At 43.0% G+C, this 16,932-nt stretch overlaps 1 protein-coding gene across 1 annotated transcript; it reads left to right on the plus strand.

Moving 5' to 3' along the window:
- The first annotated feature begins 10,796 nt into the window (after positions 1-10,796).
- Positions 10,797-11,606, plus strand: LOC128417343 (protein B4-like). Its single transcript, XM_053395836.1, has one exon. It carries the CDS (start codon positions 10,797-10,799, stop codon positions 11,604-11,606), a length of 810 nt encoding a protein of 269 aa, XP_053251811.1.
- The last annotated feature ends 5,326 nt before the right edge of the window (positions 11,607-16,932 follow it).

Here is a 16,932-nt window from a genome sequence, read left to right on the forward strand (position 1 = left end):
CTGTGACAGGGGTAGTACAGGCAGTACTACCGCGAGCGATTAGGGAGCTGTGGGGAGTGTCTCCTCCACCCTCTTTCCCATCAAATATTTTCTCCCCCTTTTTATTATTATTGAACAAGAAGGGCTGAAGGAAGCTCCCATATGGCCCATCCTTCAAGGCAGCCTTTATTCACAATGGAAGCTCAATTAGTCTTGTGGTGTTACTTAATTTCTAGAAACGAAGGATAGTGGGCAGCTAAGTAGGACACAAGATGTGGTGTAGGATAATGATTGATTGATTGATTGATTGCTCTCTATCCTCTCCCCCTCCTCATTATTTACTTTTTGATTTATTTATTTGTCCCCTTAAAGAAAACTTCTCTAGGTGAGTGTTTATGTACACAATGAAAAAACAATAATCAAAAACAACCCAGTCTTGGATTCCCCAGTCTAAAGTCAAACATTAGCCACTGGCTCTTTTGGAAGCAATGCATTCATGAATGCTCCTGGGAGTTAGGTCAGGTGGCCACCTGGCCAACAGAAGACTCTCCCAGCATCCATAGCTCATTCTGCCACCCTTCCAGGCCACCCCTAGCAATGTACCAGATGCCAGTGTAACATATTTGTGATCACACTCATTCACCAATTAACAGCCAGGGGGGAAAGGTGAGGCAGAAAATTTGGTTTAATTGCTTTGTGATCTTTCATAGGAAGCAAAGGAAATTAATTGTGTTTGAATTATTATGGTGCCTTGGACAGGTACTCTACATGGGGAATCCAATTGGGATCCCAAGTATTTTGAGTTCCACTGTGGGAACAAAGCATCTATGCAAACTGAGATCTTGCCACCATCTCCCAGGGGAAAAGGGATGGAAACACACACTAACATGCACGATAGCCTCACATTGTTAACTTGGCCCATTTATGCCCCAGAAACCTTCCATGTTAGCCAGCTCCCATTATGCTGTCCAACCACATTTCCATCTTCATTTGGATGATTGTCATGGCCTGCTGGTTGACAATATATGTAGCTTGTGGATTAAGAGAAGGCTGTTAAGATAATACATGTTTCCCTATATTGCAGCTGTTCAGGAGGAGGAGTCATCTGGTGGTATTGGGCGGTGGGCTCTTCTGCTTGCTCTTGTGTGCAGAGTGAGGGATGTAGGATATTTGCAAGTCCTACTTGAATTTATCTGCTCCCGTTTCTTGCTTGCATTTGTTTGGGGAGCGTTCATAGCTCAGTGGTACAGCATCTGCCTTGCATGCAGAAGGTCCAAGGCTCAATCCCTGGCATTCTGGGTAGGGCTGGGAGAGATTCTGTCCTGACTAAAACTCTGTAGAGCTGTTCTCAAGTCAGGATAGCCAATGGTCCAATGTTCTGACACAATATAAGGTAGATTTCTATGTCCTTGAGTAGGGTTGCCATACGTCCGGAATTTCCCAGACATATCTAGAATACTGTAGCTGAAAGCAGTGTCCTCGTGAAAATTGGCAAAATGTCCACGAAAATCTGGATTTTTGGCAGCCCATGTTGCCAGTGTCATTTTTGCCGATTTCCTTCAGAAATAGCTCAAAAACATCCAATTTCTTTGCAAACAACTTTGGCCCAACAAAGTTTGGCTCAACAACTTTGGCCAAAAGTAAAAAATAAAATTGTCCAGATTTTCACTTTTTGAAATATGGCAACCCTATCCTTTAGGCCCCAGTTGTGGGAGTATTTTGGTTCCTGGTGGTTGTTTCTGGTCCTAAGAAGACAAGTGTTAGCAATATGCACTTTCTACATTGTTGTGATTATTGTGATCCTTGGTAGTCTTTTTCTTTTTTTTCTTGCAAGGTGACATTTTATCCGTGTTCTCATTTCTGTGCTGCAAGGTATATAAGGCCAGAGCGATGCAGCCCTGTGCCATACATCTTGATAAGGGACAGCAAGTTTTCTTTGCTAGATCTGATATGCCTCTGGTGTCATGTTGTTGTTTAGCCATTTAGTCGTGTCCGACTCTTTGTGACCCCATGGACCAGAGCACGCCAGGCACTCCTGTCTTCCACAGCCTCCCGCAGTTTGGTCAAACTCATGCTGGTAGCTTCGAGAACACTGTCCAACCATCTCGTCCTCTGTCGTCCCCTTCTCCTTGTGCCCTCAATCTTTCCCAACATCAGGGTCTTTTCCAGGGAGTCTTCTCTTCTCATGAGGTGGCCAAAGTATTGGAGCCTCAGCTTCAGGATCTGTCCTTCCAATGATACAATGATTTAATTAGCCATGGAAGCAGATAGAATTGCATCCACCAATACAACACTGGGCAGGGAATGGGACAAAGTGGAAGGAATGGAGTGGAGACATTTTGGCTTGTTCATTAACTTCAGTGTTAGTGTTTTCATTCAGGTCAACATAATATTGCAGTATTGCAATTGGCTGGAGAACTGCATTGCAAAATTCGGAGAAGTTTTAATTTTGAAGGATGCCAGTGATTGGGTTTCTGTTGTTTAGGAAAGTGAAAAATCACACACTGAAACAATTTTTACCCATCCCTAGTTGTCAGTAGCCTTTCTCCTGGTTCAAATATAGAACTATGCCAATGTAATTTCCCCACCCCTTCACTCTCACACACCTGCATAGCATGATGCTCTACCATTCTGAAGGAGGGTGGTAAGAGCAATCTCATAATGGCCAGTAAGAATAGGTTCACTATCTCACAGCAGGTATGGGGAAGATCTGGCACCCAGATGTTGTTGAACTCCTAGCTCCAACCAGCCCAGTGGTTAGGGAGGATGGGAGTTGTAGTCCAACAACATATGGAGGGCCACAAAGTTCCTCATCTCTGTGTTAAAACATGAATTGGTAGCACCACTATTAGCATTTGGTCTGCAGTTGGGCTTCGTAGGTCAAATCCAGTATTTTGAGCTGTTCGCAGAAGGCAATACGAAACCTGTGCAAACAGTAAAGGAGAATGTGATTGAATTTATTTTCCTACTGATTCCTTCTCTTTCCTCCACCCCCAACCCAAATCACACACAGTACCTCCACTGTTTACTCAGCTTACTTTTTTTGAGGGACAAAAGCAGCCCACACTAATACAGACCAATAAACCTTTGATACCACATTGCATATTATAGAATAGAAGTTGTGTAGGGGGGAGACATGTTAGCCGCCTTCTTCATTTCCCTCCTAGGACCTTCCCCTTCATTACATTGGAATTTTATGAAAGAAAAAGCAAACAGAATTTAGAACTGGTCTTTGTGGGGAGGAAAGGAGTGTCACTTTGATTTACCATTTTGCATAATCTTCAATCACAACTGGTTTTCAGTGCCTTGGCACAGACTGTCCTTGGAGCAAACTTGAGTATGTTATCTGAAAAGGCCTAGATTGGGAGATAAGCATTTAATACTGGCAGATAATCATTGCTGTAGAATACAATGCACAATGTTTGTTTCGCTTCCATTTCCCTGCTGCTCCCTTAAAGATGCCTCTGAATATTTACATGATGCATCTTAATCTTTCATCCTCTGGTTGTTTGTTTAGGCATGCTGATTCCCCTTTCTTCCTTTAACTGATAAAATGTATGCATGTTCCTTGTCATTTTCTTTTCTATTCTTTTTTTTTTTTTTAAGAAAAGAAGTGTTGAAGCAAACCAAAATCAGATAGCAGGGCAGTTGAGACGCCTGTTCCCACAGTGTAGAAGCCAATGTGGTACTCCAGATGTTGTTGGAAACAACTCCCATTAACCTAGCTGGAACAGCCAATGGACAGGGAGGATGGAAACAGTAATCCAACAATATCTGTAAAGCACCAGATTGTCTACCCTTCTGACGACAACGAGAATGTACAGATGTTAACCGACATGGCATGTAGAGGAGGGACCAGGATATTGCCCTTTCAGCGTAACATGTGAAGAGTCTAACATTCATATGTAAAACAGGCTCTTTCATAAATTATGCCAAAGTATGTGTGTGTGAGTGTATTAACTGTATGTATTAATCTGTGTGTATTGTTGTTGTTTAGTCGTTTAGTCATGTCCGACTCTTCGTGACCCCATGGACCAGAGCACGCCAGGCACTCCTGTCTTCTACTGCCTCCCGCAGTTTGGTCAAACTCATGCTGGTAGCTTCGAGAACACTATCCAACCATCTCGTCCTCTGTCGTCCCCTTCTCCTTGTGCCCTCCATCTTTCCCAACATCAGGGTCTTTTCCAGGGAGTCTACTCTTCTCATGAGGTGGCCAAAGTATTGGAGCCTCAGCTGTGTGTATTAACTGTACAAAGTGAAACATTTGTGAAGCTCTGTTAACCTCCTTCTTTCACTTTTCATGAATAAGAATGTCTTCTAAATCTGCAGCTGACAGTTCTCTATTCTGTAATAGATTTCATTATTAGTAGTATATTCTTCCCAAGTTCCTTCTATTTTGGGGAGTTATGCTTAGGCCAGAGCTTTCCAAACTGTGTGTCATGATATGTTAGTGTGTCAGCTGCAGTGCGTAGGTGTGTTGCACGAATGCACCCCATACTCCTCCCAGGCCTAGAAAGGGTTTGCTAGTAAAACTGAAGTACTGTGTCGCAAAATGATGCATATCTAAAAAGTGTGTCGCCAACATGAAAAGTTTGGAAAGCTCTGGCTTAGGTTAATGCTATGTGTGTTTCCTACAAATTACAAAACTGGCCATTGTTTCCACCGTTTATTAATACATTGATATCATTGAAAACTTTAAAAATTGCAGGCTACACAATCATATCTTAAAGGGCCATCTTTTGCTGTTATTGTTTTTTAAAGTACTGTAACACAAAATATTTCTGATGCAGAAGACTCAAGCAGTGAATGACCCAGTGCGATGGAAATGTTAATATCTTTTTCTATTACTAGCCTTTGGACAGTGTAAATCAAGCCTTGTCTTCCTCAGAGTCATAGACCAGTAACTGAATAAGTGGCGAAGTGCTTCCTGCATCCAACAGAGTAGTGTGGCCATTTACTTACTGTTCAGATGGATACATTCAACATTATAATATTTATGTCACAGTAAATTAAGGAACCTTTTGTTATGACAGCAATTACTTTAAGTAACATCATGGGAGGGGGGTTTCTAGGGCTAAGGTGAAACTGTGACACTCCCTAGTTTTTCTTTCTATTGGATGCTATAGGTATGTTGTTTAAGTAATCCTGTTATATTTATAGTACTGACATGTGGGGTTTTTTGTATGTTATTAGATTTTTGTTTTGCTATGATAGTATGAAATGGTTCCTATCCTATGTTATTGTTTTGCTGTCACATGAGAGATGAACCAAGCTTGTTTTCTCCTGCTCGAACCAATGGCTTCCAGTTACAGGAAAGGAGATTCCAACTAAACATCAGAAATAATTTTCTGACAGTAAGAGCTGTTCGACAGTGGAACGGTCTCCCTTGGGAGGTTGTGGACTCTCCTTCCTTGGAGGTTTTTAAGAAGAGGTTGGGTGGCCATCTGTCCTGAATACTTTAGTTGAGATTCCTGCATTGCATGGACTAGATGGTCCTCAGGGTCTCTTCCAAACTCTACAATTCTATAATTCTATGAAGTTGTTTTTATAGTGTTTGCTTGAAACGCATCCCTGTTTCTTTGTTGTATGCTGCTTGGAGCATGATTTTTGTTTTAACGGGAAAGCAGCATACAATATATATATATATATATATATATATATATATATATATATGCATGTATGAATGAATGACATTTGAATAATACGTATAGGCTTAAGCTCTATTGAAATTATTCTGACATGGCTTACTTTAAATTCAAATGGTTTCAATCAGGCTTCAGTACAACTAGCTTTCTCTTGGTTGGATGAGACCAGAAGCTATGCCCTACTTTCGCATCCATGCAACAGGATGATTGGAAAAGGTACCAAATTCAATGAGCACCAAATAGTGAGTGGAAAGAGCTGGAACTGAGTGTGGAGGGCACACCTAGATCTCCCTTTTCCATTTGGCCCTGCATACGATGTCAGGCTGTGAACAAGTGGGTGTTGTAAAACGGTGCCGCAGGCCAACTTAAATAAAATATTAGGCAGGTCCAGGTATGCCTGCATAACTGATCACATGTCAGGGCACAAACACACAATTCCCATCAACTTTGAGGGGTGGCCCCCTCAAATATTTTATTGGGGGGGCTGAAGGGACCTCGGCCCCTAGGAATTGGCTCCTATGTAGCTGTGTCAACAGTGGTAATTAAACAATTAAGACCCAGGGGAACATCAACTTTCTGCTCTGTTGCCAGCCTCAATGCCTGAAGAAAAAATCACAGCACCCCTAGTCCATAAACACAACATGGGCAGTTTATCACCCCAACAGACTGCACTGCATGGACTGAGAGCCCTTGTAATGTAGCAATGCTTGGTGGGTTTCTTTTACTTTGCCTCAGCAGACTCTGTGGCATCATCAGGGACTTGCAACGCACTGGGGTGCACGTCCTGAACCACAGGAAGCTTCACTGGGCATTCCCAAAAATGTTACCGCCGTCCCAAATGACAACCTGGCTTGCTTGTGCCACTGGGCCAGCCCAATACTGTATGGAGATTTTATCCTACCCCCCTCTTTCTCTGCCTCCTCCCCTCAAGCTGCACTGATTCAGAAGAAGCAAAGAACACTACTAGTTATTCCTTGATAACCTGTGTCAGCCGCCTTCTTGGAGTTGTTTTGGCTTTAGGTATTTATTTAGGTGCTTTCTTAAGGTACATGACGTAGATCTCGGTTGTTCTGGCAACTCACACAGCCTGTGGCGATGCTTCTTGCTCTGAACTAAGCCAAACAGTAGGGGTGGGGGGAAGGGGGAAGAGAAAGAGGGGGAGGGAAGAATACCTTTTGATAAATAACCTTTCCATATTAAATGCACATCAATCTGACATAAACAATTAGCTGTCAGGTGCTTGGCTTTGCAAGCAGAGGCCAATTTTCAGATTAGTGCTAATTGCAGGGAGGGCTGACACATCAACTGGGAGAGCCAGTAGCTTGCAGCACTGGTAAGAGCAGACTTCAATAGCGAGAGCAAGGGAGGGCTGAGGCTGCCTGTCTCCAGATTGCTGGCAGTATGACTGTAGAGTAAAGTAATGGAGCTGGCAGGGTGGAATCAATTACTGGCCAATGAAGATTTTCCCACAGGTCGGGGCTTGGGAAAAAAAGGACGTTCCTGCTGCCTAGACAGCTGGCATGGACTGTCCAGTGGGAAAGGAGCCGGCAGAACGAGAGAGAGAGAGAGAGAGAGAGAGAGAGGGAGAGGGACAGTTCTCTGTGATAAAACCAGTGACAGACTATAAATTATGAAAAGGGTACTTGGCAAGAGGATTTAGAGCTCGCTACCTCTCTGTTTTCTCTCCCCCTGCACCCCAGAACCGTTCACAGAGTTATTCACCGACTTGAGCTGGGAAATAAAATGTGTCAGTGGACAAACCCTACATTTATCTCTCTCAGTTCTCTTTAATAGGGTACATGTGTGCTCTGCTTTACAGACCCTTTAAAGCAACATTGTCTTTTGCAAGGCTGCCTTGATGTTGCGCTGAGTAATTATGCAGCATGTTGCTCTTTTGCAGAGCCAGATTAAAGCCCTTGAGACATTTTGCTTGCAGCTCAGTTACATGTATTAAGGACCATTGAAATCAACGGAAGGTATACCCCCACACACAAAGGCAGAAGGTTGTGGTCTTTGTAACTTCCACATCCCGGTTCTGTACTATCCAGAAATTAACACGGTTCTTTCCCACCTACAGTGGTACCTCGTGTTACGTACTATCCCCCTTACGAATGCTGCGGGTTATGCGCTCCACTAACCTGGAAGTAGATGCCCCTTGTTGCGAACTTTGCCCCAGGATGCGAGCGGAAGTTGCACTCTGGCGGCATGGCAGCAGCAGGAGGCGCCATTAGAGAAAGCGCACCTCATGTTACGAGCAGTTTCCTGCTACGAACGGACCTCCAGAACAGATTAAGTACGTAACACGAGGTACCACTGTACTCCTTTATCCTCACATTAACACTGAGAAGGAGCTCAGGCTGCTGGACAGTGACTGGTCCCATCTCACCCAGTGAGCTTCATGGTCGAGTGAAGATTCAAAGCCTGTTTCCCTGAGTTCCAGCCCTAGTTTGGTGCTCTAAACAGCAGCTGCCAATGTATGCTTTCTGGATGTTTTTGCACTACAACTCCTAACATCCTTCTCCATTGGCCATGGTGGCTGTGCCTGGTGGAAGTTGTAGTCCAGCAGCATTCAGAGGGCACCCCACTGACTACTCTTGAAACAATATCAGTGACAAGAAAACTACCTTGCCAGTGTGGTGTAGTGGTTAAGAGCGGTGGACTCGTAATCTGGTGAACTGGCTTCACTTCCCTGCTCCTCCACATGCAGCTGCTGGGTGACCTTGGGCCAGTCACACTTCTCTGAAGTCTCTCAGCCTCACTCACCTCACAGAGTGTTTGTTGTGGGGGAGGAAGGGAAAGGAGAATGTTAGCAGCTTTGAGACTCCTTCGGGTAGTGATAAAGCGGGATATCAAATCCAAACTCTTCTTCTTCTTCTTCTACCTGAAATTCATAGTGTTAATTAGTTGTTCTACTTATTACATGAGTCATAGAATTGGAAGGAACCACAAGGGTCATCTGGTCCAACCCCTTGCAATGCAGGGATCTTTTGTCCAATGTGGGACTCCAACCCACAACCCTGAGATGAAGTCTCATGCTCTACCAGCTGAGCTATCCCAGCTTTGCACAAGAATGAGAACAAGGGCAATACCTGGGGAAATTGTCCCACTATCCTAGGAAATTGGATGCCCACTTGGCATCACCCAAAAAGAGAACAAAAGGAGACACAGATTTGAATAGAATATTTAGAAATATTAAGTTAAATTGAATTACATACTTAAAACTGAACAGCCCTTCTTTCAAACTGAGGACTTTGCTCTGCAAAACAGGACACATGGTCACTCTAAGACAAAATATCTTGTTAAAATGGAGTTTTGATTACCACACCAGCCAGCCAGCCATGGCATTGGGAATACATTTAATTGGCACATAAAAGCCAAGTGAAAGAAAATAAAAGTATTCTCATGCAAATAAAGAGGGTATCGCAGTAACAGTCGCATCTGAGATTTGGGGGGGGGGGGAATCCTCAGTATGTTGTAAAATTAAAATGATTGTGCTTGCAATCCTATCTACTTAATTCTGAGTCCGTGTACATAGGATGGTGCTGTTATTCACTCCTACCCTCTACTTAAAGCAATGACATGAACATATTGTCATTTTTGAAGACTGGAGTCTGAATTCAGTACAAAAAACAACATTGACAAGTCAAGTAGATCCTGGCCCAGTTTAATTTACCATGGGGCTGTGGTATTACACATTTGAGTATTTAGGAATAGGCAAACACCTGGATGCATGCACACAGAGATGCACGTGGACCAATAAAAATTGTCCTTTCTGCACAGTGCACCATTCTTGAGAGCAAAGTGCAGACCGTGCTCATGAGGAAAAGCCATCTGAATAGGGAATGAGAAAATGATGGGCTCAGAAACATTCTTCCCATTTGTGGAAAGAATGTTTTTTAACCACCACCTGTGATTAGAGCACCTGTTCTCCATGCACCTGTGCAATTGTATTAAGAGTGCTGGGGCCCTAATGAATGGGGGGTTCTGTTCAGGGATGCACTGGGGAATCTTTGTTTTTTGCTTTAGTTGTGAAATTTTTAAAAATGGTGCTGAAAATAATAATATTTTAGGCAACTTTTGTTGAAATCCTGACCTCAAAATAATTTAACTTTGGCCTCTTATTTTTTTTAAAGTAGGAACATGCCTGGCAGTTCTGACAAGCCTGAAGTCTAATGAATTTGTTCACGAAGAGACCAATCTGGTGGCACATAAACTGCAACCACAGGAGGCCTCTGATTCAATTAAAATTGTTTCCTCTGGTTTGACTTCTTGTATTGATAGAATCACACAAACACACATACACCGCTCTGCGGGGACGAGAGTTCTCAGATTCTCTTTTAAAGTTAGGCTAAGGGAGCCAAGCAGTGTTTTATGTAAGTGTGTTTACACGAGGATAGTGACAGAAGGATGCTTATCCTGCTAATATGGAACTGCGATGACAACCCCAGCAATTGGCACAATCAGTGGCTTTGTGAATGCATTTAATTGGCAAATAAAGGCCTGCAGAAGTGAAATGAATGTATCATCATGCACAGGGGATTAGGTTCACCCTTGTCCTTCACATGACAGATTAATTTGTGCCTGGGTCTTCTCATTCCCACGACTTCCCACCCATATTTTGAGAATCAACGAAGATGCGTCAATTTAATTGTGTGATGCTCTAGATCAGGGCTGGGAGACCTGTGATTTTACAGATTTTGTTGAACTACAGTTCCCATCCTCCCTGATTATTGGTGGCTACAGTTGATGGCAGTCAAGAGTTGAACACCATTCACAGCTTCTTAAGTCCTGTGTTAGATGTCCTGTGTTGAAAGAGAGAAATAAACGAGGAAGAAATATTTCTCTTGATCATTCTCCCGTTGATATGTCGCAGGGAAATCAAAGAGGTGTGATATAAAACCACCTCTGATTCTAAGCAGATTTGGGCCTGAGCAGTTTCTGGATAGAAGATTCCTGGTGAGCCCTATCAGCAGAATAAAAATAAACCAAGAGCCATGCTTCAGGATACTGCATCATCATGCCAGAACATTTGCACGATGTTGACAATTACCGGTATTGCTCTCACCCTTCACAATAGAGTGTTTTGGGGGACTCTGGTTAAACAACCTATATCTGTACAAATCATCTTTGAAAAGAGGTGGAGAGGGGTGGAAGAGTTGGGGGCTGCTTGCAATGGAGGCGTTGTCAATAGCCAAGTCCTCTGCCTCACTGGCCAGCCCCCTGGCCCTCCTGAACTGCCCCAAGGCACAGCACCTACCCACGCTGACCATGGTGATGGAGGTGGTGAAGACCCTGGACAAGCGCAAGGGGGTCTCTGTTGTGGCCACAAAGTGCTACATCCTGGGCAGCTACCCCGGGGTGGACCCCATCCACCTGAAGTACACCCTGGCCCAAGGCCTGGAAAGGGACTGCCTCATCCGGCCCCAAAACTCTTCCACGCTGGGTGCCACGGGGAGATTCAAGCTGGGTACAGAGGAAGCCAAGGGAAAGAAAAGCCATGAAAAAAAATCAGATTCAGATGGGAAAACAGCGCCCAAACTGAAGAAAGCAGCCAAGAACCCCAAGTTGAAGGTTCCTGTGGAGAAACCGAGGCAGGGATCAATCACAGAAGGGGAGAAGAAGGAGGTAGCTCCCAGCAAGAATAGCAAGGCGAAAGCTAGCAGGCATCCAGGCAAACCTCCAGCAAAGCCCAAGGTGAAGAAGTCCCCCATGGGGGAGAAAGCGGCCCAAATCCTCAAGAAACCGAGCTCTTCCAAGGCCTTGCCAGCAAACACACCTGGTGCCCCCCGGAAAGCTGTGTCTAAGGAAAGCAAGACGGAGGGCCGAGGATGTGGGGCCCCCAGGAAGAGGCCAAGGCACCTGCAGCAGCCAAGAAAACCAAAGAGGCAAAGGGGGAGAAAGCCAAGGCTGGCCAGGGGTCCAAGCCCCCCAGAGCCAAAGGAGGGGGAGAATCCAGCCAGCCGGGACTCCAAGGAGGCCTGAGGGCCCAGATTCTGCAGGGAGGGCAGGATGAGCGCACATGGCCGTCCAACGCGTCACCCTTCATCCGCCTTGTCCAAGGGAGAGGCAACCCCTTTTACGGTGGGGTCCCCATTTATGAATGGACTATTATGAAGCAAAGACCCTGTTTTTAAACACCGTGTCATTTTCCAATAAAGTTCAGAGTGCAGCAAAAACAAACAGCCAAATTTGAAAAGTAGCAACAGAAGCCACTGCAACATGGTTTCCCCAGCCATTCTGGGCAGCACATATAAAAACATAATAGCAGCACCGCACAAGTGGGAATATTCAAGCATGTTGAAATGGTTGAGCAGTTTCAACAGTAAACATATTTACACCAATTGGTCTATTGTCAGTGGAAAAGAAGGAAAAGTATCAGCTGGGCTTCAAAGTGACATAGGAATGTGCCTTGTACAAATCAAACCACTGCCTCTACGTTGACCAGCAGCAAATCTCCAGGCTTTCAGATGTAGACTTGGAAAGTCTAGGGAATGAACCTGGGGCTCTTGTATTCGAAGCATACTTCCATTTCTTTGGTTTCATTTGGTGTTGAGCTCAGTGTGTCAGGTCTGTTGGAGGTCATCTTTTGTTCGGCAATGTTAGAATCCTTTGTAGTACTTAAATAAGGGGTACCTATTTCGTTTGGAGCTAGTATTTGATATCTCAGCCAGGAATTTGTGGTCTCATTGCTGGAGTTTTTCCTTGTCATTTCATATTTTAAAGGAGGCTGGATTTGAAGCTCTGCATCTATACATTTGAAAGTTCCATTAGTAGCTCTCTTTTTGACTATGCATTTTGGGGAGAGGGCTGGTAGGTGTGAGGTTTGATTGTGTATTGTTTCTACTGCATTTTGTTGGCCTTGTTGGTGAATTTCGGTCAATCTGGCCTGTAGTTTCGTCAGTTTACTGAGTATGCTTGTTTGTTCTTTATCTGGTAAGTTGGTAAAGTTATTCAGCAGATCTTCTTCTTCTGGGACTGTCCAGTCTGTTGTGTCAAGGGCGAGGCTGTTAATTGATGCTACAATCGCATGATTTGGGAGCTTAGATTTTTCTTGCGTGATTTCTCGGGTAGCTGGCAGCGGTTTCTCCCATCTACTGGGTTCTTCCACGGGAGTAGGGCAGATATCGGCTTCTGTTGGAATGGCCTTGTTCAACTTGTTCTGTCTTTTAGATGCAATCAATGGTCTGAGCGATATATCTTCAAAGTGTCGACGTGGAATAATTCCTTTCTGGGCTAAATGAGCCTTTTCCCTTAAGATTTTGGTTGGGATTCTATGACTACCAAATCTTAGTAGTACTTTTTTGGAATATCCATCGTTAGTGAGCCTCTTGACTGCTTTTAAGTCAATCCTTCCCCCCTCAAGGCCTAGGAGCAGATTTAGATGATGTCTGGCCCAGAAGGATGACTCCCAGTAAGGTAGGGGCCCTCTGTATGGAAAAATGTGGAGAACAATCTCACATGGCCTCAGTATCAAGTTGACTGAGTGAGGGGGGCTTCCTCTGATTTTTGGTTGGTTTAGAGGTATAAATTTGTATTTGTTCTGTTTATCTCCAGGGCTTGTTAAGGATGGCAAAAAGGGAGTGAGTTGCCTCCTTTCATCTGGGTTATCCAGCTTCTTGAAGATGTTTTGTAATTGTTCAAAGATTTTTTGAACTGTTTGAGCAGTCAGTAGGCAGCATTCCTCCAGCAGCTCCACCTTTCTATCAATTAGTACTTGTGCCTCGGTTATGGGAGTAGTAGCCTTGTCCTCGTTTATTCCTAGGGATATCTCTTCAACTGTCTTTCCATGTAAAGAGTTGAGAGAGTTTTTGGGAGGAGATATGTGCTGTTTTTGAAGTAGCAGATACTTATCTAGATTACTCTGTTTGAAACCAGAGGGCTCTGCGTCAGTTTCTGTGTCAAGACACCTGAGTCTTTTGGCTCTTCTCATTGCAGATTCTTCTTAAATCAATGAGATCAGACTTCTAAATAGAGTGATAAAGTATTAAAGTTCTCAGGTCGCAATCTCGTTCAGTTTTCATTCCCATGTAAATATCATAAATATCATAAATAACATAAGGGGAACATGGGAGGAAAGAGAGAGAGTGGGAGGAGAAAAGAAGCCAGAGGTTTATGAGCAGGACATAAATCCTCCGTAGTAAATTCCAGAGTTCAAGGGGTCCTAGTGTTCTTCAGATTAAAGTTCAAATAAACAGTCGTAAAATAAGTCCCAGAAACGTCGATAAGTTCCCAAAGTTAGGGAAAGTTAGAAAAAGTTCTTTTTCCGAATATTTCTTTAATTTCTTTGGGTCGTATTTCCAACTTGGTATTCACTCAGTCAGGCAAAGAGATACATTCCTTCCTCCACCTTGCGACTTTGTAGCCTGCGCCATTTTAGTCCTCTACCGAGGTGAACTCCTAAATTAAATCGTCTAACATCCGACGTTCTCTTAGTGTATTTTTAAATTTTGTAGCATTAAATGAGTCTACTCACACTAAGGGTTCCGTTCTTATAGTTTTGGAGGTCCGTTGCATTCTTCAGTGGGAGTCAGAGGCATCGTAATACAGGGTCTTTACTTTCCCTTTTGTGCTGCGGTTTCGCTGCCTCGAGATCTTCCAGAAAAAAAAAAAACCCCGAAAAAACAGCTGACCGCTTCCACACGGCTGGGTATCTCTCCCCCAAGGGTCTCCCCCTTGAGATTTATGGGGGGCGCAGTGCCTTTGCGACACCCCCAAGCCCCTGTATTACTCGGAAAACTCCTCCGGAGATTTTCCACACTCCCTGTCTGAAATGGAAGTAGAGACCGAAAACAATCCTACTGTCCATAATAGCCCACCAACCACAGAAATCTCTCAGGAACAAGGAACAGCTAAGGAAGAAAATCAAGAAAGGGAGGAAATTCTAATTTCCCGCACTTTAAAAAAGAATCAAAAAGATCCACCATTATGTTCCCCACCGAAAGTAGCGACAAATGGCTGTATCGGCACAAGACAAAATCCCTCGCTGGACTCAATAATAGAATTAGAATGACTAAATGCTGTCAACCAGCCACCAACTCAAAAACGGATCCTACGCTTGCTGTCCTGGAATATTGCAGGGTGGGGAAACAAAGACGGAGACCCAGACCTAATGAACTTCTTTAAAGATTTTGAATTAATACTTCTACAAGAAACATGGTCAACTAGAGATATTAAAATCAATGGATTCTCCTCCTATACGAAACCCGCATTGAAAATAAACACGAAGGGCCGGCCGAAAGCAGGGTTCTGTTGTATGATCAAAGACAACTTAGGGTTTGAAATCAAGCAGTTAGAAAAATGCTTGCCACTTGCACAAGCCCTACTTTTAACCCAAAAAGACGATAGTTTGCTACTTGTAAATGTCTATATCCCCCCATCCAAAAACAACAGCAACAGTGAAAATTGGTCACAACTAACCTTTTATATAGAAAATTTGACCGATAAATACCCAAATGCCTCATTGATAATAGCAGGTGATTTTAATGCCAGAGTGGGAACCAACAATGAACAACTATGTAGCAAACTAAATTGGAATACTGATAATGATATCGCACATGCCTTGAAAATAGGACGATTCTCCAGAGATAGGGTTGTAAACAACGAAGGCTTACGCCTACTTGAATTATGTAACAACTTTAATTTGCAGATTGTGAACGGTTCAACAAAAGGCGATAGAAGCGGGGAGTTTACATACTTCTCCCCCCGAGGATGCAGTGTCATCGACTATATTCTTGTCCCTTATAATATTATAAATTCGATCATGGACCTCAAAATTGGAACGCGTACTGAAAGCGACCATCAGCCATTATTGTTGTCTATTAATTTAAAGGATGAAACCAAGATAACCAAGCACAATATTATAGAACCCTCTCAATACAAACAAATGACCCAATTAAAATGGTCCCAGGAAATGAGTGCAGTAGTGGGGCAAAAACTTACAGCCAACCTGAGAAAACAAGTATTATCCAACTTAAAGACCACTAATTCCTACAGCGATATTCCGAAAATTTATAATGAGATCTTCCAAATGTTCGTAGAACTTAGTACTCCACCTAAAGTTTGGGTACTTAAACATAGCGCTAGCCCTTGGTTTGACGATGAATGTTTCCAGCTAAAAAGAAAACTGCGCCAAACATTTAAAAATAATCGCACTAAACTAGAGCCCTCTTATCTTGATGAAAAAAGAAAATATCATTACATTCTGGCCGAAAAGAAACAGAAATATGCAACCCAAAAATGGCTACAATTACTCGACTCAATTCAGAGTAAAAATAACAAAGCGTTCTGGAACCTAGTGTACGGAGGATTGAAACCCGAAAATCAACTAACTCTACCACCAATTGCAGAATCCAAATGGTCCCAATATTTTACATCGGTATTTAACAATCTACACAGTGAACTTAAAGGAAATGAAACCACTAAAAATAAAATCAATAAACTCCAGGAGTGGCCAAGGGTAGAAGAAGAGGAAATTAGAGAGATAGTTAAAAATTTCAAATCGGGGAAATCTCCTGGGCCAGACGGTCTACCAATAGAATTATTTAAGACCTATATAGATTGGTGGGCAGAACCCTTAGCTCAATTGTTTACTCTCATAGATAAATATGGGATCATACCTGAGATATGGTTAAGATCAATAATTATCCCAATCTTTAAAAATGGCGACCCAAAAGAACCAAGGAATTATAGACCGATAAGCCTATTATCAGTGATAGGGAAAATCTACGCTAAGCACCTTTTATCTAAACTCCTTACCTGGATGAAAAATCTAAATTTACCAGGGAAAGAACAAATAGGTTTCTCCAAAGGTTGCTCTACATTAGACCATTGCCTTATACTTATGCATTTGGTTGAAAAATACAGATCTCAAAGGCAATCTAAGATATATGCTGCTTTTGTAGATTTTCGTGGTGCATTTGACTCAATTGACCGCCCAAAGCTGTGGAGGAAACTCGCAGAATTAAAAATTGATCAGCGCTTATTGATCCTAATAAAAAATTTATACTCTTCCAATATCTGTCAAGTCAAACTTAACACCAAAGGTCACCTTTCATCAGACATCCCAAACTCGAAAGGGGTAAAACAAGGGTGTATTCTTGCCCCCTTCCTATTTAATTTATTTTTATCAGATTTGCCAGATCACCTTCAAAAAATAGAATCACATGCCCCTAAACTTAATCAGAAACCAGTTTCTCTATTATTATACGCAGACGATGCTGTTCTACTATCATTAACGAGCTTGGGTCTGAAACGCCTTATATCTTCTCTGATCCTTTACTGCGAATGTAACAAGCTCTCTATAAATTAC

The sequence above is a fragment of the Podarcis raffonei genome, chromosome 7, assembly GCF_027172205.1.
Source record: "Podarcis raffonei isolate rPodRaf1 chromosome 7, rPodRaf1.pri, whole genome shotgun sequence".
Taxonomy (NCBI): domain Eukaryota; kingdom Metazoa; phylum Chordata; class Lepidosauria; order Squamata; family Lacertidae; genus Podarcis; species Podarcis raffonei.